Source organism: Phalaenopsis equestris, unplaced genomic scaffold (assembly GCF_001263595.1).
Source record: "Phalaenopsis equestris unplaced genomic scaffold, ASM126359v1 Scaffold000224, whole genome shotgun sequence".
Taxonomy (NCBI): Eukaryota; Viridiplantae; Streptophyta; class Magnoliopsida; order Asparagales; family Orchidaceae; genus Phalaenopsis; species Phalaenopsis equestris.
Window position 1 is genome coordinate 6,849,519 of NW_018164666.1, and position 22,652 is coordinate 6,872,170.

A 22,652-nucleotide genomic window follows, 5' to 3' on the forward strand; every position below is an offset into this window, starting at 1 on the left:
TTTAAAAGTGAAATACACAATTTCATGCTCAAGTTTGTTAAAAAAAGTAAATATAAGTTTAGGTATTTGATATGTGAATATATAAGAATTGTGTGGTATGTATGTAAATTTCCCTAAATATAACGTTGCTATAAAACAAAGAGCCATAAAAGTGGTCTTTCATTTCAGATCCATAGAACAAGTCCCCATTTCAAGAAGAGGAAGTTACAAAAGACCTAGGAACATTGCAAGCAAGCTTTATACGAAAAAGCTAATTTATTCCATAAAAAACCCAACTTATGTTCTAAAATTGATCTAAGAACCAACAATTCTGCAACTGCAAGGGCTACCATATCCAATTTGAAGTAAATGATGTGAAAATAAAAAATCTTCAATAAATTGATGAACCAACTTCTAAAGAATGGTCAATCACATTTGTTCTACTTAAAATGGAGCACAATGTATTACTAATTTAAATCCATTCATACTTTGATATAAAGAATAATAAACAGAGCATCTGCTTTCCTCTAAGTATGGCATAGAATTCCAAACACGTTCTGCTATGCTTCATCTTCAAAAATGGCACTTCACTTCTATCAAAATAAATAAATAAATGAAGCACGCTTAAGCTTCATTTTGCTCGTTATATAATGAAAACAGCAGAGAAAACTAACCCTTATGCCCAGAAGCTTCGTTCAAATGCTTTGCCGGCACACCAATAGATGAAACACAGAACCTGCACAAGAAATGAAATCAAGCAGCAGGAATAGAAATATAAGTATCACAAGAAAGCATGAGAGTTGAAAGCCTTCTATACCTTATACTATTAACTATCATATATATATATACATAGGTTGGTAGAAGACAGAGGGAATATTGCAGTGATGGTAAAGACAAGGTCCAGGCCGGTGGTGATTGTAAAGGCAAGGTTCAGGCGGGTATTGGAGAGGCTTATGCCTATTAAGAAAGGTGGTTGACCGTAAGGCAAGGTCCAGGCGGATGATGGTAAGGTATTGGAGTGATCCGATTAGATAGCGATAGAATTGAGGATTTGAGAGAGGAAGGTCTGAAGGTAATGGTATGGACCAGTATGGTGGTTTTTGTAGAGATTGGTGTAGGTGCCAGTTTGCAATGGAGCAGACATTCTCTGCTAAGGATACTACTGGGGTAGTGTGCTTGGACAGGTGAAGGCCCTTGGCATGTTTGTATATATTAATGCCAATGAATTGGGAGGTAGGACCAAGGTTCCTCATGTGGAGTTGTTGATGTAGTGTAGTGATGGTAGAGTTAATAACGCCTAGATTGCTGTCGATGATTAATAGTTTATCGACATAAATTAGAAGATAGATGTGTAGAGTTGTTTATGTAGAGAAAGAGAGATGGATCAACTAAGCTTTGGTGAAAGCAGAGAGTCTAAAGATGATTGGTAAGGGTGATGTTCCATTGGCGTGGAGTTTGCTTAAGGTCATAAAGAGCGTTGTGAAGTTCACAAACATAGGTGGGTTTGTTGGATCAATGAAAGCCTTTTGGTTGAATCATGTAGACAATTTTTTGAAGAGAACCGTGAAGAAAAGCACTAGAACATCCAATTGGTCACTGGCCAGTTGAGGTAGGTGGAAATGACAATGAAGATACTAAATTGTCCTCATTTTTGACAGCGGAACTGAATGTTCTAGCATAATTGATGTTGTATTCTTGCTTGTAGCATTGGGCGAAGAGGCCAGGTTTATGTCAAGCTATGGAAAAGTATGGATTGAATTTCAACTTGAAGGTCCAACAACAGTTGAGGGCATTCTAATTAGAACAAGGAACGAGAGTCCGAGTTCTTTGTTGTTGGAGAGCCTGACATTCCTTGGACATGGCACGACGCCAGCATTCGTGCTAAGCAGCAGAGGAGAAGGATGATGGGGCGGCTGGAGTGGTAAGAGTGAAGCAAGATCCAAGATCTATTTAGGTTTAGATATACCTGTTTTAGAGGAGTGATCATAGGGTGTATGGGTTGAAGTTCTGTGGTTTGATCTTAAGGTTAAAACTAATGTTCAACCAAGATTTAAAATTTGAGTATCAAATTTTAATAACCAGCTTCAGCATATCTAACACAGTTCAGTCGGTCCACTACTCAGGATCCTAACAGACACTGCTGCAATATTCTCCGTCTCCTACCAACATATGCGCGCGCGCGCGCGTGTTTGTGTGACAGTTAATAGAATCATGCTACATGAGTTTTTCAGCTCTCATACCTTCCGATAATACTTCTTCTTCTCCTATTCTCATTGTATGCAGGTTGTGTTTCATCTCGGTATCAGAGCCTCCTCTAGCTCTCCCGTGGCTTCAGATCAGAATTACGCATAAGTTTCATTTCGGTTTTTATATCTTGAAAACGGCAGAGAAAACTAACATCAGCCCAGACTCTTGGGTCAAACACGTTCTGCGCTGCGCTTACAATCCCATCAAAAATACAATTAAAACCCTAAAACTCCAGAAAGATCAAGAACCAACATTCTCAATCGCGCTCTCTCCCAAGCCTGGACCAGAATCAATACCAAGCTGTAATTAGCATCGAGGGCATCGCTTCCAGGCGGGAGTAAAGTGAAATTCCGTCATTTATCGCCTTTGAAAACGGAATGGATTCCCAAGAACAAGGTAGTACATGGAAGATTTGACCGACGAAAGAGGAGCAACTTCGTGAAGAAGAAAGAGTCAGTCCCGAATTTATCGGCGCAGCAGCGTGCTGCGCCGTCAAGCGTTGAAAATGCGCTCCCCGTCCCTACGGCGAACGTCCATTCTTGGTTTTGTCTGTTAGTGATGTATCCGGATTAACGGAGAAGGAAGATTTGCATGCATACCACTTAATTCTTATCTATTTACATATTTAGCACAAGTATTGCTTTTTTACATATTTGTAATTTAATATGTGCATGAATATATGTAATTCATTCTTCTTAAGTCAAGAAATGTGAAATGAAAATTTTTAATTGATATAAATAAAATGGTAAAAAATTTATGTTTAAATATGTAAATCAATAATTATATAAGTTATATACATTTATATATAAATTTTAATTACCACTTCTTGTGTGGCCATGTGATTTTGTGCATTTTATTGTAAAGGAATGTTTTATGTTTGAATCCAACACCCTACATCTGTCTTTTTAATTAATTTAAATAAGCTAATTCAAGTCAAAACACGAGCTGAAAACGAAAAAGAATATTCAAGGCAACACGAACACATTTTTCCGAGTCATTTCGAACACGAGCTAATTTCAAACAAAAAAAAATATTAATGAGCCTAACACTAACACATAGTCAGCTCGCTCAAATTCAACTCATTTAAGCTCTTAATTAAAATAATAATTTTATTAAATTTTCTTATGCCGACTTATCATCACCCATAAATTCTAAATTGTGTTTATAAACATTTTTTTTCTATTATCAATCACCATCCCATTTATTTTATCTTATTATATTATTTTTTAAAATATATTTAAATAATATAATTTCTATATCTTTCTAATTTAAACTTTTAAAAATAAATAAATTTGCTTTTAAAATTATTAAAAATTTCTAAAAATATTTCAAGTATTTTAATATATATATATATATATATATATATTCAGAATACAGAAGGTTTGGGTGGTATAAATATAAAAATCAAGTTTTCGATTTCTCATATGTAAATACATAAGAATTGGGTGGTATGTATGTAAATAGTTATAATATCTAATTTAGGAAGCTCCACCGGCAAAAAGGGCCAAAAAAAAGGCTTTACTTTCTTTGAACAAACTATTGTTTAGTTCGCCGGCCGAAGAGGGCAAAAAAAATTATTGGAAAAATATAATTTCAAAAAAGAAAAAGGATAAATACGAATTAAAAATAAAAACGCAGGAAGCCTTTCTCTTATATCAAAGCCAGGTTTCGATCCTGGGACCTGTGGGTTATGGGCCCACCACGCTTCCGCTGCGCCACTTTGATTTTGTGAATACAAAATAGAATTTAATATATTTAATACAAAACAACAGATATAGGACCACGTATATTATATTTTTGAACTATCAAATTAATACATATTCAATAAAATATCAAATTTCATGAAAACCCGAACCAATAATATCGAATTAACAATGATTTGGTCATGACACCTGTAAATGCTTCGATTTAATTATTCAAAAAAATTCAATTAGGTGTTTGATTTGTAAATAGCAATATTTATTAGGGCACCCAAAACATTACTATATACAAATCAAGCACTATCCTTCATACAATTTTCAAATTAACAGTTAAATATCAAAGGTCATGAAAATGGCCAAATCATATTTTTTCATTTTTATCAAATTAATAATGATTCGACATGATGCCCGTAACAGTATCGGTTTAATTGTTCAAAAAATCACGTAGATGCTTAATTTTTTTTTTATTTTATTTTTGCTAAAAGCTAACAAGACATAAACTTTATACATTGAGGTGTTGGGTAATGTAGAGACCCGGTCCACCATAATTTAATTAACTGTTGTTAATTAGTTTTTTAATTAAGAATCCTACATACCGCTCACCTACCTTCTTACATACCGCTCACCTACTACATCCCACCCACCGCTCACCTACCTCCCACTTACTGCTCTCTTTGTTTCTATAAATAAACTCTTATGGCTTCTCATAAAAAAGTCAAGCAAAGCAAAGTCAGACCAAGTCAAGTCCTCTAAGAGAAAAAGATAATAATAGAAAGAGAGGGGAAGGGAGAGAATAAAATAAAGATTTTATTGTAAACGTCGATGCGCTCGATGGTGTAATTCTCCGAAGAAATAAAATCTTCTGCAGTTCCGTGTACGTAGGTAAATTTGTCGAACCACGTAAATTTGTGTCGCTCTGGTATTTTTTTTTTTGCTACGTGTAATTTTTCTAGCTCTATTTTTCGTTTTATTATCATCGTTTTTCAACACGAAGAAAATAAAAAAAGATGTTGGCTACTGATAGCTATCATTTTCAAGCTTTTTTGCCTGCAGGCACTTATCTCTGGCCCATCACAAATTAACTTAGCAGTCTATTGTTTACAGCCATGATTTGGCCCTTGCAAATCTGGCTCATTGCGACAGTTATGTATAGATCTTATAATAATTTATCAATCAAATTTAATATTAAACAAACTGCGTTAAATTAATAGTTGAATTAAACATAACTATTTGCGCCAAAAAATTCATTATGTTTCGCAGTTGGGTCAAGCTGGGATTGCGGATAGATAACTTTTCCAATTAAGCTTGACTTAATTCTTACTTAAATTAAGCATTAACAGTTAACTGGAAATGATTAAGTATTAAAAACAATAATTAATGTTAAATTTATAGCCATAGAGTTGGGCTAAATTTATATAATGTTTTTAATTAATTTGAAATAATTAGTACTACTTAACCAAATATTTCAGAACCATGATCAATATCACATGTATCAAGAATAAAACATTTTATATTTTGGGAAATTTAATTAAATGCCTCACAATCATTTTGTACATGACATATCTCTTGAAGCTTCTATGTGTAGGGTCGGCAAAAGAAAGATGGTATAAAACTCGAAAAAGGTTTTAGAGGTTATGTGTTGAACTCGAGCCTCCGGCAAACCGGAATATCAGGGGCTCATGGGAGATTTTTCGAGCTAAAAGATTTTTTGAAGATCGAGAGAAGGTTTCTCTCTTTTAGCTTGACTATCCTTTTATACAATGATGAATTTTTTTTTAACAAAAAAAAATAGTATTATGCGACTCTTATCCACAGTGTCTTGATGAAAATACTGATATGTAGAAGTCTGACAACACTTTTAAAAATGGAAAGACATGTGTCTGGCCTTAATGGTAATGATGACCATCTCCACTATTTGTATCTCCCTAAGCCGGATACGCTGCCGCCCATGATTAAAAGAAATGAGTCCAACCACTTCGAAATATGAAATCAATTCAGCCACTTCTCTATTCAACTACTTTTAAATATGGGGGCTCGGTTCATCCATTTCCGACATATGAGCTTGGTTCATCCACTTCGGAAGGTTGGCTTAGTTCGATTGATATGTCATTAACCTACGCATGAAAATGAGCATTCCAATTTTAAAAAGTTAGTAGTACAAGTATTCTCTTAATGTTGTTTTAAGGATTAGAGTGTTGTGATATGTAAATAGGTGAAAATTGTGTGGTATGTATGAAAGAAAACAATACTGTTACGGTACATAAGAGACAAACACCTGAACTCAGAAAAGAAAAAACTAATACAAAAAACAGCACGCATAGGAAAAAGAAGCAAATATAACTAAATTACAAATCGATCACATCAAAAACAGGGAAAAGAGAGACGAATTAAGATAGTCTGACAATTTAGTTCTGAAAGCTCAATAATTGTTCTAATTATTAAAAAAAAAGCAACAGTTTGAAAAGACGATTTTCTTATTTCGTCTTCAATCATTATAAATTAAGATTGTTAACAGGAAGAATAATTTTAATAAAGCGGTCGTTCCTCAGTGAGATTTGTGGGAGGTCTCAATCTTCCGAAAAATTACTGTGGCAGGGCTCTAGAGTTCAATCTCGTGCTGATATATGAAAGATTGACCTACCTATATAAAAAATGAAAAAATAATGAGAACATGCGAACCAGCCTGACCGATGAGTTATAAAAATATTTCATCGCATAAAAATATCCTCTCGCATTATTCTGAATATTTTTCACATTATTCATGTATTATTGATGTGTTATTGAGAGTATAAGAATATTCTTACACTCAATAACACATAATAACACATAATAATACACTAATAACACGTAATAACAGACATAATAACACAATTAAACACTCCCTAGCATGCGGTATAACACGTGGGGAATATTCCATGTGTGTTATACCACAGGCTAGGGGAGTGTTATAGGGCGGCTGTATAACACATGGGGCGACGTTATAACCTGAGGTATAACACGCAGAGAATATTCCTCACGTGTTGTATCGGGGGCTGTGGAGTATATTATTGTGTTATTATGTGTTATTAGTGTTTTATTATATATTACTAGTTTGTTATTAGTTTGTTATTAGTGTGTTATAGAACAAAAATAATTTATTTAGATGTCATAATTTATATTTATTAATAACTTATAGTTATTTAATGTGTTATTGAGGGTTTAGAAATATTCTCTTGCGTTATTTTGAATATTTTTGAATTATTGATGTGTTATTGATGTGTTATTCAGAATAACATGAGAAAATATTCCTATAACATGACACAAGGATAAATAACGCAAAAAATATTTGCTTAGACTCTGTAACGCATCGGTCCGGTCCGGTCGGGCCACGCATTTTATTTTTTTTTCATTTTTTATGTAGATGAGCCGGCATTACACGTGTCAGCACGAGACTCGACTCCACAAGTAGCTCTGCATGCAGAGTCTTGATGTAATAATTTTCCCCTAAGCTTTGAATGCTTCAATTGTTTTGGTATCTTTGTAAATACAAAGATAAGGTTAGTGAAGATTTGTCAAAAAAAAAAAAATTTAAAGATTTACATATATACCATTCATTCCTATGTGTTTGCATATCTATCACCCAAACTTTATTTTTTTTTATGAAAATCTATATTTCATTTTTTCTTAAGCTAAAATGATGGTATATTTTGGGACATGCAATATTTGGATGGTATAAATGTAAAAAAGCAAAGTTGAGATGTTGGATACGAAAATACATAAGAAATGGGTGGTATGTATGTCAATGCCCCAATAAATTAAAAGCTATTTTAGCAATCATATTTATAAGTCATCAAATCATTTCAATTAGGATCTTTCATCAACGAAAAGAATTTCGCTCCAACATAATTTATAGAAGACAAGTAACTCTCTTCTCCAATCTTCAATCAATGTGTAGAACAATTTGTCTTTAGTCCGCTGGCAATTTGGTCATGCACGACTTGTGAAACTGACTTGGTATTGTTCTAAATCATTGGATGCATTATATATATATATATATATATTATATATATATATTATGGGACACACATTTGTATGTGAATTATACCTAAGAAATAGAGTATGAAATGAGGCAGAGAATAAAAAAAAGGTGTAAGAAATTAGTTATCTTTTTCTAACATTAGAAACCCTCCCTCTACAGTCAACATTTCTCTATTTATATAGAGAACTAAAAATAACGTGAAATGGCAATTACATCTTTATTGTCTTTTGATTGTTCTACCCCTTAAAGATCCATAGGAGATCCTTTCAAGGGCATTTGCACAGGCACACACACATATATGGTGCTTATGACCGAAAAGTGGTCGTGATTTTTTTTTAAATGTTGCCTTTCTATACTTCAGAATGTTTTGTTGGTATGTTTGTGAGTATAGTCATTGAAAGCAACTAAGATGTTGAATTGGGTTGAATGTGGGTTTGAATTAGATGATATAATAAATATTAAAAATATTTTAATATTATTTGAATGGGGTAACAATGATGCAATGAGTATATTTTTCTAGGTTTAATATACAATATTTGAATTTAGGATGATTTAGTGTTGAAAATTTTAAGTATAGTTCTAAGTCAAAATATTGAGACATAGTTATTGGAACCAATGCACTATCTTCGAGAACTTCGAGGTGCTTCGTTAAATGACGTATTGGGTGATACTTTGCTTTTATCGTGCTTCGTTGTTTCACAGCGCATGAGTGATTTCATTGTAAGGAGTAGGCGGTGGTCGATAGTGATCGACGATGACCGATGAGCGGTGTTCGACAGTAGTCGGCGGTTGCAAGAGTGGGAGGAGTTCATCGTAATTTCAGTGTAGAAACGTTGTTGGACTTCAACAACTCATTCTGCATGTTGTAATCTTCTTATGGCTCAAGATCTATGTCACATCTCAGGAGGAGAAGCCTTTTTGCAAGTTTTGTGAGTAGGGCTGTCCAAAAAGCTTGTTGTTCGCGAACAGTTCGTGTTCAGGTCGTCAATGAGTTCGTGTTCAATTCGTTCGATAAGTAAACGAGACAAACATGAACAAATTTTTTTCATTCGGTTAGTTAAACGAATCAAACACTAACAAGGATGCGTTCGTTAGTGTTCGAATCGTTATTGTTCAAAATATAAAATAATTTAAAATAATTATATATAAAAAATTTATGATATTAGATATTATATATTTATATAATATAAGTTATATAATTAATATAATATATTATTTATATATATATTAATATTTGGGATGTCAAACTGGCTCGTCGTTCATGAACAGCTCATGTTCGGTTTGTTCATGAAGAAACTAACACGAACAGTGACTTCACGAACAATTTCAAACTCGAGCTTATTTCAAACAAACTAAATTTCAAACCAACCGAACACGAACATGTTCGTGTTCAATTCGTTTACACCCCTATCTGTGAGCTCTATTTATATAATATAGGAGAAGTCTCTGTGCAAATAAGGAAAGAATTCATGCAACTCTATCGAATGACTCACATAGATTCTATTGATCAGACACTGTTTAATGAATATTTGAGTGTCTTAATGATAACAAAATTGAGCAATATCAAACTCATTAGATTATTTTGGCCGAGGAGCTCAATTTAACTATAAGCTTGTTAGGTTTAGAATATGTTTGATCTTGCAAATATGTAGTAAACTTCCTAAAATGGTTTAATGGCTTGATCTGGGCTTGATTTTACTCGAAATGGACCAATTTTTGTATCATTTAGAAGGTCACATTCTTTATAAATTTGCTTAAATTTGAGTTTTAGATGATTTGTAATTGAAGTTTGAATATTCCTTACTCAAAAAATTATGTCGAGATTCATGTCAGCTGATATAATTTTGTTGATGACGTATCAATTAGTATCTTTGCTAATAGAATTTTTCTTTAATAATAAGTACTAAGGATGAGTGTTTTTATTTGGTGTCCTTTTTAAATTTTGATGAACGAATTGGAAATCAAATATAAATGTTCAGTTTATGATAGGGAAATGAACATGTCAAATGTAAGGATTGAACAAGATCTCCTTAAAATCTAGCCTCCTTGAATCAAACCTTCTTAATCATGAAATACCTACTTGACCTTTACTACCTCTATCTTAACTATTGCGTTGATCACATGATCTAATTCTCATGCTTATCACCACCTTTGCAAGTGATTTAAGAACCAAGAACTAGGACATTGTGTCACTGCAGAGAATTTATTGTTTCTTCTTCCTCCCAATTTCTAATCGTCATTTCTCCCTTTTACGCCATTGATCGATAATTGTCAATCTTATTTCATATATACTTCTTCATTGATCGAACAAAGTAAGCGAGTCATCATTATCTCCTCCCTCTAATTCGTCTCATTTGTCCTCCAGTCCTAATGCATATGAAGCATATAATAACTTGATAAGTAGTTCTTTTAATTGAAATTTTTTTATTGATTATATTAGCTTATGTGCATGTTAAATTAACTAGTTCATATATAAATTTATTTTTTGCTCTTGAAGTACAAAATTATAATTGAATTTTGTTAGCATAAGTTAAGTCATGGTGATAATTAAACTTTAGGCTATTTATTTAATTTAGGTTGCACTTTCCTTGGTTTGATTTTCAATTTATATGATTAATCGATGATTCTTGTATATAAGGTCTCTACCTGTACAATTTAGTGAATTTGTTCTTAGTTAAGTTTGGAATATCATGTCGGTCACATTGAGGTTAGTAATTTTTATTTATCATGGGGTGAGCATATTCTTCTTTGTTAGGAGAATTGCCATCATAACTTGTATTAGATTCTTAAATATTTTGTAGAATTGTCTATCTTATTTTTATTACTTATTCATTGCTAATACATGTCTTATACTTATTTGCTAATGCATGCCTTGATGCATTACTTCATAAATTCTTACACTTTAAATTGATTCATATCACTGTAATATTTATTTTTCTTAACATGTTACCATTATTAATGTATTTATTTATTCCATAATTCATGTCTTGATATGTAAATATCAATTTTTATATTAATAATAAAACTTATGCTAATTAGTTGCTTGTAATATGTGAAATGTGCGTGCTATTATAATAATATTTATGTCAATATTATGCTCTTTTATTGGCTAATCAAATTACATAGAAACAGATACTATCAAGGATAAGTGATTGATAAGTCATGCACAAACATAGATAAATATATCTTATGATGTGACATATATATATACACAAATACATTATGAAATTAATCATACACATTATCAATAAATTCGTACCAAAGACTTTTATAACAAACAACATTCTTTATTGTTTCAATATCACAATAACTTCAATAATTAGATGACATCAACTATACTAATAACATATTATAATCATCCTTCATTTGCCATTCATAATGCATAACCTAATGCATTGTCATTTATTTTTTATAATGATGATTACTAGTTGTATTTAATTCACCAAACTCATTGATTATAATTGCTTTTCATAATAAACTATCTAAGTGGGTTGGACGCCATCACTTGATAGCGGTTAACGTCCTTTAAATCTTCAGTTTAATGTTTAAATAAGTATTTTAGAGTTTATGATAGGGTGATGAAAGATTGGAGAGGATGAATTGGCTGACCAATTAAATAAAACAGGAATTACATATTTGGAGAGCTATGTGTTGTGCTAAAGATTTGGACTAAACATGTAAGGTTTAGCTAACTCGTTCATATGATAAATTATATTCAAAATAAGAAAGTGAATAGTTAGCTTGTTTGGAGATAAATTAAGGCGATAACCATGAACTTTTATTTTCTTTTAAGAATTTTTAATGAGCTAAAAGCTATTGTATGTAATTTCTTATAGTGGCACCACCAAAATCTCATGTATTTACATATCTTACACGTATACTTTACCTTGTAGGTTTATACAACCCAAATGTATCATATTACACGAGAAAATACCACTATTTTAACTTCTGAAAGTGAAATACACCATTCAATGCATAGGCCAAATGACTTATATGTACAAATTAAATTTTTGGCGTTTGATATGTAAATACATAAGAATTCAAGCGACATGTATGTAAATCTTCGTATTTTATATTTAGTGGTGTAATATTATTTGAAGCAAATGCAATGAAATACATATTTTAATAAATAGAAAAGATGACATATATCAAAATTAAAATTTAGATGTTAGACATGTAAATACATAGGAACTAAGTGGTATGTAACTAAATATTCCAAAAAATAATTTATATTTACAAAAAAAAGGAAATAAAAATCATGATGTCATTTGCGCAATGAAAATAAAAAAAGAAAAAAAAAACCGCGCGCTGGCGCGATCTTCGCATTTTTGCTCGCATGTGCGAGAGTTCGCCCGTCGCACGCTTGACATTTGCTGCCCGTTTAAGCTGCCCGAACTGCCCGTTCTCCTCTACCAGGTACACATTTCTCCCTTTGCCGTCTTGCGTGGTCGCTCCAATAAGGCAATAAGCTTCTCTCTCTTCTCACAGATCGCGGTTTCCGCGACCCAAATCTCTCTGAAAATCCCTTCTTTTTCGCCTTTCGTGTTCTTACCCGTTCTCTCGATTGCTCGATTCGATTCGATAGGTCGTCGGCGAGTCGTCGGTGGCCGCTCTGCGAATTAGGGTTTCGGCGTTTTTGATCGGCTGATGTGCGTGAACGCGGCGGATCTAGGGTTTCGCGGATCGGTATAGAGGTAGCAGGTGGGTGCCTAGGGTTTATTCGTTCTGTCATCGGGGACAAGGGGATTTGTTTAAAGGTGGGGAATTGATGTGTCTCGCACGGGGAGGACGAGGGATCGGAACCAACAACGGTGGGGAAGATGCAAGGCTATGCATGGGCGGCAAGGTGAAGAGAGGAAACGGAGGCAGCACATGTGGTCGGTCCCTGCGCCCGGTACAGCAGCAGCAGTAGAGAAACCGGCTGTGATTATACAGCCACCAGCTCCGGCGGCAAATTTGGTTCAGACCTCTGCAGATTCTTTCTTGAAGGTAATATTCCTTCCTCCTGCCTTGATTAGGCTTGGGGATACAGGTCTCTAGTAGTCGGAGGAACTTAATTTGCAGACGGAGGTAGCATGTAAAGGGGATTATTGCTTTTTTCTGTTTTTGAGGTTGTTTTCGGATTGAAGGACTGATTTGGTCTTTGGATTTGTTTGTCTGTTCATGTGACTTAGTTGTGTGGACTATTGATTGTTTTCTGGGAGTTTTTCCGTATGTTCCGCTGATTTAGGGCACTTCCTTTGTGTATCATGTAGGATCGGATCCTCGATGGATGTATCTCTTTTCACAGTCGTTTGCCGTGGAATTTTGTACCGTGGTGAACATTGGGTCCATTTTTTACTTGTTTTGATTCTCATTGTTCCTATTTTTCTTTACAGCTTTAGGGTAAAACCATGAATTGCTTGTTAGGAGGATGAATTAGCTTATATATTGTATTCTCTCTTGATTGCATAGCTACTATTTCTTCCTAGGCTTTTCATGATCGTCTGGTTTATTGATAGCCTACCTTTTTAGCATAATAATGTTATTGATTAAGAAACTGTGCCTGTGGACAGACAATATATATTTTAAGCAAATTAGTGCCTTTTATTGCTTTAATTTTGTACAATCGTGGTGAACTATCTTATTAAGTTTCAGAGTTCATTTTTGGCACTCTTTCACTGGGAATTTTGTATGATTATAGAGGGAAACTTTGCCTTCCACTTTCTGGACGACATGTCAGTTTTATTCTTTTAACCTAATGCTCATTTCTTGGCAGTATAATGATATATGTTTTACTATGGCCTAGTTAAAATGCATATCATTTTTTGTTATAAATTTAGTAGCAATTTTTGACGCACTAGAGCTCAACGGCTGACAAGATATTTCTTCACCAAAATGAATTCTTGACATTGCTATAAATTTAATGTAGGTTGGCAAACCCTTTCAATAAAATTCACAATTAACCATTTTGACACCATGTATTTTTTGTCAATATCGTTTTCATTAGCCTTATTGTGGCCATAAATGATATACAATTGGATAATTTTGATTCAAACAATCTCTGAAACAACTTTATGATGTTTTATTGTACTTGTATTAGCTTGATTTATCGTCATCATGTGATATTTTTTTTAACCTGTATGGTAATATGAGGAGTTTGTTCTTATTTTCCAATCCTTTGTTTTCTAAATTAATGCTCTGTTGCAAGTGTTATGGTAAGCTTTTTACTAATTCTTGCAGAACTAGCTTGTTCTGCAAGAATTTACAGTTATATGCTTTCCTTTAGTCTTCATCCTTCTTTGAAGCCGTTTTCTGTTTTCTTTTTGTTTTCCGTTGACTTTGTATAAGTGAAACCATTTTTTCCCCTTTGAGAACCATACTCTGTGGCCTTGGAAGTACATGGGCTTGCTTATAATTTATTTAATTAACAATGGTTCCAATTGCATGTTATTTAATGCCGAATTTTGCTAATGAAAGTGTATTTGTATAAGATTGTTGCATTCAGGATTTAGCACCTTTATTCATATCTTTACTATTATTCATAATATTTGTGTGATTCTGAGAATTCTTAATATCCCTGTTGCACATTGCATGTTTGCTTTGGAGAATTTGCATATTTTGCAGGCTTAAATGAACATTTTTGTTTTCATATTTTTTTAAATGGGTGTTTAATCTCCAGTTAAATGTTATCTATTTCTTGTTTTTCAAATAGAGAAGATTGGTGTATAGAAAATTTTATGGTTCTGGATGCCTCATCTTTCACATTTTATAATGTATTATATTAGAGAATGTGCAGAATTGGAGACTTTTTCCAAAAAATGCATTATGCTCATTTTCTTATCTTATTTCAAGGTTCCTGTGCTTCAAATTTCTGATTTTTATTTTTGCCCTTGGTATACTTGAAAATACTTTGATTTTATATGATCATGAATATTAGAGCAAATTTCCTTATTTTTGCTTTTTTATTTTTTACTATTATTATGCTTATTTTCGTTTAATTATTTTTTGGAAGAAGTGATGAATTTTTTAAGTCATGGAATAGATAAACCCTATTTTCTTATCTTCCTTTCTGCTGTGTTTGGGCATTTTTTTTCTTAGCCAGTAGGTCATTTTTTAAAATGGCTGTCTAGTTGATGGCTTGATAGTTTAATTTGCGGGCCAAGAGTGTATAATATTCTAATGCTTTTCAACTCTATGCAGCAATTCAAATCTGTCAATATGAGCATGTTTGGATCTATCAAATGCAAAACTTAGGCAGTGTTTGGCTGCATCCCAGATTTACATTAAGTAGGACTAAGTAAATCCGATAAATCCAGATTTATCAAATCCTTAGTTTTACGGAGAAATGCTTGCGAGCCAAAACTCTTAAATTTGTTCAGATATACGTCGAAAATTACATGAAACCAGGGAGTATTCGATTTAATGGAGCGCAGGATTTAAATTTCCTATTTTTAGTGTTTGGTTGGATTTACGTTAAATTCATGGTTAAAACTAGTTAAAAGTAGGCCACCAAGCACCTCCTTAAGAGTGAGAAAAAAAGTGTTCTATGCTATAGGAGGAGTGTTTTTCTGCATGCTGTTATGTTTCCTAGATACCGATGCTTGTTTATCACTATATAATTTTGGTGAAAGATTTTCTGACTCAGCACTTCTTTGCTCAAAGCATTTTAACTGTAATGCAAGCTTTCAAATGATGAGAGATTTCTCTGCTGTTTTTTAATACAGTAGCGATGCCATTCTAAGGCTTTCTTAGTAGGATTGTTAATTGGCTTGCCTGACACTGATTTAATCCTTATATTTATTTTTTTTGGAAATCCCGTATGGTAATGTAGGCTTTTCAGTTCATAATTAGCAATTTACATGTTTTCTTTGAAGTAGCTATTTTACTATTTGTATCTGAAAACTAGAAAGTATTAATGATCGATACAATTTAAAGAAAAATAAATGCAAACTGAGCTCAGGACGATTGTCTATTCAATCCTATTCATTGAAGTAAAATCATTGTTCGTGCTTTTTTGATTTCCTCATGTTTGGAATATACTTCATGGCCATTGTTATGTTTTATTTTATTTTTTTAAATTTTTTACTTTTTATCCTTATGTCTTGATCACTTCAGTCTTCTGGCATAAATGATTTATTAAGTTTGATAGCGGAAATCAGCATTAGAAACTAGCAGAGATTGTTCTATTGTTCGTGTAAGGAAGGCTTTTTGGCGTTTATAGTCTTTAGTTTTTTCATTAGTAGATATTGAAGTACTGCAGTTTATATTTCTGCGTTGTCTATGATTGGTGCCTCACAGTAAATGCTCAAATTTTACTGGATTTTTTACTGTCTTAAATGTTAGTTAATGGATGTAAACTTCCGGTTAAGATAATACTTTCAACAAATATCTTAGAAGCAATTGATTAAAATCAATATTAGCTTTCTAGCTTGATAAACCATATTTTGCTTCTATCATGCCCTTTTATATTTTTATATTATTCTTTTTCATTGTATTTTATTGTTTAAATTTTTATAAATATAGTTTGTTGATTGCTTATTTAATCAGCGCTTTATGCAATTAATGTAAATGTTTCTTTAATTAGCAGGACGGTAGAAAAGTTCAAGTAGGTGATTGTGCACTTTTCCAGGCAGGCAATGCTCCACCTTTTATTGGAATTATACGATGGTTTTCGACTGACAAAGAGGCTTATTTCAAATTATGTGTAAATTGGCTTTACCGACCTGCTGACGTCAAGCTTGCAAAAGGCATATTACCAGAAGCAGCACCGAACGAAGTCTTTTACTCTTTCCACAAGGACGTAATATCTGCTGCTTCTTTACTTCATCCTTGTAAAGTTGCATTCCTTCGCAAGGGTGTTGACCTGCCATTGGGAATATCTTCGTTTGTGTGTAGGAGAGTGTATGACATAGCGAACAAGTGTTTATGGTGGCTAACTGATCAGGATTATATAAATGTAATATTTTCTGCGTTGAATAATTTTGCTCTATTCTGATAAAAATATGGTGATTTTTAAATTATTAATGCTTCCATATGACACTTCTTCTGTCAGGAACATCAGGAAGAAGTAGATCAGCTTTTAGATAAGACTAGGCTAGAAATGCATGCTGCAGTGCAGTCTGGGGGACGCTCTCCAAAGAGATTGAATGGTCCATCATCAGCAGAACAGTTAAAATCTGGTTCAGATAGCATACAGAACAGTGGGACTTCCTTCTCTTCTCAACTTAAGGGCAAGAAGAGGGAGAGGGGTGATCATGTTACAGACCCTATTAAGCGAGAACGTACTTCAAAAACGGATGAAGGTGATTCTACTGGTTTTATCTTTGACAACAACATGCTAAAGTCTGAGATATCTAAAATAACAGAGAAGGGGGCCCTTACAAGTACTGATGGGGTTGAGAAGCTGGTTCAGCTGATGCAAGTTGATAATAGTAAGAAAATAGATTTAAATTGCCGGGTTCTATTAGCAGATGTGATTGCAGCTACTGATCGAGTAGACTGCCTGAACAAGTTTGTGCAGATTAGGGGTGTGCCTGTTCTAGATGAATGGCTTCAAGAGGCACACAAAGGAAAGGCTGGTGATCGGCATAGTCCCAAAGAGAGCGATAAAGCTGTGGAAGAGTTTTTGTTGGCATTACTTCGTGCATTGGATAAGTTACCTGTCAATCTAAATGCCCTCCAGACTTGTAATATTGGAAAGTCTGTGAATCATTTGCGCAGTCATAAGAACTTGGAGATTCAGAAGAAAGCTAGAAGTCTTGTGGACACTTGGAAGAAAAGAGTTGATGCGGAAATGAAAACTAATGATGCCAAACCTGTTGGACCCAGCCAAGCCATGGCATGGCCGGTCAAACAGGGTTTCTCTGAACTTTCACATGCTGGAAATAGGCGTACTGGATCGGGCGAGTTATCTTTGAAAAGCTCAATCACTCAGCAATCCACATCTAAGGGCATGGCTGTGAAGTCTGTTCATGCAGATGCTGTGAAGTCTACAGCTGCTATTGTGGGATCTGGGAAACTGCAAGTTTCTTCTTTGGCATCTGGAATAATTAACTCAAAGGAGTCGCTTTCAAAAGTTGCTGCTGGTAGTGGGATTTCGGATTTGCCACAGATAGTAGCAAAGGAGGAAAAGAGCAGCAGTTCGAGCCAGTCTTGTTCAAGTGATCATGGCAAGACTGTTGGCTCTTCTTTGAAGGAAGATGCTAGGAGCTCTACTGCAGGATCAGTGAATGCCAACAAGACTTCTGGTGGTTCATCACGCCAACGAAGGTCAAACAATGGTTTTATAGCTAGCAATATAACTGGGGGGCACAGGGAATCTATTTCGAACAAATCAGTCATGCTTGTCCGAAATTCAACGGTTGAGAGGTCTTCACATGCTGGAGTAAATTATGATAAAACAGGGGATGCATCTGCTTCAGATCATGGAAGCAATCATAGATTGATTGTCAGGTTTCCTAATCCTGGTCGCAGCCCTGCCAGAAGCACCAGCGGAGGCTCTTTGGAAGATCCCTCAGCTGGTAGCAGAGCATCCTCTCCTGGTGTTCCTGATAAATCTGAGCCTGGAGATCGGAAGGTGACTGGAAGGGATGATGTTGGTCGAACTTACACTCCTGCAGATCTCAATGGTGAATCGTGGCAAAGCAATGATGTTAAGGAAGGGCTAATTGTATGCGATGAGGGTGATGGATCTCCTACTATTATCCCTAATGAAGAAGGAAGGACGGCTGATGAAGCTCTGAGGGCTATAGAAATCTCTAGAACTGCTTGTTCATCATCTGGTGGTAATGATAAAGGTACCCATGTTGGTGAGCCCAAGATGAGGAATTCTTTTAGCTCCATGAATGCGTTGATTGAAAGCTGTGCTAAATATTCTGAAGCTACCACACCTTTATCAGGAGGAGATGATATAGGCATGAATTTACTTGCGAGCGTGGCAGCTGGAGAAATTTCCAAATCTGATGTAGTTTCCTCCCCTGCTTCTCCAGGAGGTTCTCCTGCAATCGAGGACCCTTGCAGTGGCATAAATGAGGCTAAGTCCAGGTTTTCTTCTGGTGACTCTGGTTGTCGAAATATTGGTCCATATGATGAAAATGCTGATTTCAACTCTGAGAAGCATGGAAAGGACAACGTTCCCTTGTTTCCTAAGGATGACATACAAGAGGCAGGTGTGAATTTCCCATGTGATATCACAGGGACTGCTCCCATGTCGGAAGATAGAACTCAACAAAATGGGCTTCTCACTGGTATGATTTTCTATAAAAAAAAAATTTGGAACTTTTTTTTTATTAATTGAGTTAATGTTAAGAATAATTGTAATACATCTTTTTTCTTGCAGATGTAAAAGAAAAGTGTGACAGGGAAGATGCACATCAGAACCAGGATGACCGGAGGACTGGTGGGCAGATTGCTGATGTTCTCACAAATTGCAATTCTGAGCTAAGGAGCCCTACAGATCAAATAAAAACCAGCTGCTCTGTTCATGAAGTTATTGTGGAAGGAAGCAAGTTCACATCTGATTCTATTTGCAAATCTTTGCCTCATGGTATTGACTCCGATGCTTCTGCATCTGGTAAAAATATTGACAACTTGATGAATGGGGATTCATCAATAATTCATCCTTTTGAGGAGAGTGTTCAGACTGGTGCCACATTATCAGGACAAAAACCACATTCTGTTGATGAAACCAAAACAGTGGTGGAAAGAAAGGGGGGTGATGGACCTGTTTCCTCTCTTACTGATAAGTTTCCATGCCCAGAAAATGCTGATTTATCTAAAAGTAAGATGTTTGATAGCTCAGATGGTAGATGCCATGAGCAGACTGAAAGGAACGGATCAATCATCTCAGTCACAAGCAACAGAACATATATCATATCTGCTTCCACCACACATGGCAAGCCCAATGGCACTGAGAACGTAGGTAAACTAGCTTCTCTTGAAAAGCATGCTGCAAGTTCTGGTGATCATGATCAACCACCTACCGTTCATAGGGAAGCCGATGCATGTGCCAAAATGCCTGCAGCTGATGGAGACAAAAAGGAGGAAACTGCAGCTGAGATTTCTTCATTTGTTACAACCTCTGAGCAAGATGCGGGGACTAAACTTGATTTTGACTTGAATGAAGGTGTACTTGGAGATGATGTGAATCAGAGCGAGCCAATTTCAGCTGCTGCATGTGTTTACTCACCTGCAATAAGAATCTCAAATTTCTCATCTCTTTCATCTTCACCCAATCGAAATGGTTCTCCAGCTCCCATAACTGTTGCCGCTCCAGCTAAAGGATCTTTTATGCCTCCTGAAAATCTGTTGAAGAGTAAGGGTGAACTGGGATGGAAAGGCTCAGCTGCTACTAGTGCATTTCGTCCTGCAGAACCTAGAAAGGTTCTTGAGATGCCGCCCAATACTTCTGATGTGCAGTCATCAGACTCTACCTCAACTAAGCAAGGCCGTCCTCCCTTGGAAATTGATCTCAATGTTCCCGATGACAGATCTTTAGAAGATGTAGCCTCTCAGAACTCTCCTCAGACAACAGGCTCCGAGTCGGGTGTAATTAGTAACCATGATGTACCTGCAAGGGCTGCTGGTGGACTTGATCTTGATTTGAACAGAGTTGATGAAGGTGCAGAAAATGGTCAGTTCTTAGCCAGTACCAGCCATCGATTGGAAGTACCGTTGTTGCCTTCAAAACCAGCAGTGAATGGATTCCCTAATGGCGAAGTCTATATGTTAAGGGACTTTGATCTAAACAATGGGCCTGGCGTTGATGAAGTTGTTGCAGAGCCACTTTCAAGAAGTCAAAATATTAAGAACAGCAATAACATGCCATTTGTTCCTCCTATTGTTGGTCTTAGAATGAATAATACCGAGCTGGGAAGTGGGTGGTTTCCACCTGGTAATTCCTACCCAGCAGTTACCATTCCATCATTCTTATCTGATAGAGGAGAGCAATCTTATCCAATCGTCGCAGCTGCAGGGTCCCAGAGGATTTTGGGGGCTGTAACCAGTGCTGGTTCTTTTGGAAGTGATATCTATCGAGGACCAGTTCTTCCATCCTCTCCAGCCATGGCTTTCTCTCCAGCTGCTACTGCATTTTCTTATGCTGGTTTCCCCTTCGGCTCCAGTTTCCCTCTGGCATCTACATCTTTCTCTGCTGGATCAACAAATTATGTTGATTCTTCATCTGTGGGCTCATACTTCCCTCCCATCCCTTCTTCACTCGTGGGAGCTGCAGGTGCTGTTACCTCCCCTTATGCAAGGCCCTACATGATTAGTCTGCCAGAAAGCAGTGCTGCTACTGGATCTGACAGCAGTAGGAAATGGGGGAGGCCGGGTTTAGATCTCAATGCAGGTCCTGGAAGTGCAGAGGAAGTGAAAGATGACAGAGTGCCCTCAACAAGACAGCTTCATGCTGCCAGTTCACAGAGCTTCATGGAGGACCAGGCAAGACTATATCAAGTTGCAGGTGGTGTTTTAAAAAGGAAGGAACCAGAAGGAGGTTGGGAACCCGAAAGATTCACTTTTAAGCAGCCTTCATGGCAGTAATACCGGAGATGACATTCACGGTGATGCAAGTGTGTGGTGAGCTACCAGCTAGATTGTTTTGTTTTTCTTTTTTTTCCCTTCCCATCACTCAATATATATGATAGTGTTAATGTTGTGTATTTTTATTCTAATGCATCTGGATAAGTGATACCTTGAATTGCAGGCTCGGGAGTCTGCGGAATGAATGGAAATTTTCTTTATCACTAAGTTATACACACACTAGATCATATTTGTCCTGGTGTTTTCCTCAAGGGCATTATGGAGCTCAATCAAATGGAATCCTTGATGTAATTGTTGTAAATGTTGAGATACGGTGCTCTCCTATAAACCAATTTTCATGGATCTGGTACTTTTTTTCTTTGTTTGGATGCATCAAGCAACACTCCAGCCATGGTGAAGCACAAGGATGAGCTAGTGCAGCTGCCATAGAGAAGGGAACCAAAAACTTCCAGTTATTTCTCTTGGCCTTTTCCCAAATGACTGGATTGGGATGGTATTTGGAGCTTTTCTGAATGCGAATCTGTTGGTAGTTGTTGTTACTGGAGATTAGGTTCCTTGTAGATATAACTTTCTTTTAACATGAATGTTTGAGTTTCTTTCCCCTAGAAACTTGCAACTTTGCCAACAGGACAAATGCTGTTTTGGTAAAATGAGCTTTTCCATCTGAAACAGTATCGGTGGCACAGAACTTACATGGCTGGCTCGTGTTGTATGCACTGTGCTAAGAACATAAGAATATTGTTTGTATTTAATAGTTTAGCTTCCCCGCTAAATTTTGTCTTTCTGACATTCTCTTCTTTTTGCGTGTCGATATGAACAGAGAACCATCCACACCTTTTCTGAAGAATGACTCCTATTTTCTGCCCGCTCCCTGTTTTTTTAAATCTTCTTTTTCGTTTCTGAAATTTGGTTATGTTTGTTTGGGATTCTGATAAATCTCTAGAATTTTGAAGCTTTTAAGAACCTCATTCTGCATTGTTTTTTCTTTAGCGAGCCATTTATGTGCCTTTGGACTCCTTTGGTGTTGTGCAAATGCAAGAAAAACTCGTTGGATTATGAAGAATTGGAATTGTATGCGTAGGTTTTATCTTTATTCGGACATAATTGATTGTGGAAATTTTTGGACCACTTGGTTTATGAAACACTTGGAATTTATATCTGTTGGGTTAAGCTCGCTGTTCAAG

At 35.5% G+C, this 22,652-nt stretch overlaps 1 protein-coding gene, 1 long non-coding RNA gene and 1 other non-coding gene across 5 annotated transcripts; 1 reads left to right on the plus strand and 2 right to left on the minus strand.

Moving 5' to 3' along the window:
- Positions 1-366: 366 nt before the first annotated feature.
- On the minus strand, positions 367-2,794 carry LOC110023462. The gene is made up of 3 exons (XR_002293903.1): positions 2,220-2,794; positions 654-715; positions 367-572 (listed from the first exon to the last, which is right to left on the minus strand). It is a non-coding gene; the product is annotated as an uncharacterized LOC110023462 (long non-coding RNA).
- A 1,085-nt stretch (positions 2,795-3,879) lies between these two features.
- Positions 3,880-3,951, minus strand: TRNAM-CAU. Its single transcript has one exon. It is a non-coding gene; the product is annotated as a tRNA-Met (tRNA).
- Positions 3,952-12,399: 8,448 nt separating this feature from the next.
- Positions 12,400-22,249, plus strand: LOC110023484. 3 transcript variants are annotated; one of them, XM_020722931.1, is made up of 5 exons: positions 12,400-12,933; positions 16,511-16,882; positions 16,979-19,172; positions 19,265-21,504; positions 21,632-22,249. In XM_020722931.1, exons 1-4 carry the CDS (start codon positions 12,775-12,777, stop codon positions 21,466-21,468), a joined length of 4,929 nt encoding a protein of 1,642 aa, XP_020578590.1. In that variant the 5' UTR covers positions 12,400-12,774; the 3' UTR covers positions 21,469-21,504; positions 21,632-22,249. The 3 variants fall into 3 exon arrangements, with proteins under 3 accessions (XP_020578590.1, XP_020578591.1, XP_020578592.1); XM_020722932.1 differs by having other exon boundaries at positions 19,265-21,497; XM_020722933.1 differs by having other exon boundaries at positions 16,514-16,882.
- The last annotated feature ends 403 nt before the right edge of the window (positions 22,250-22,652 follow it).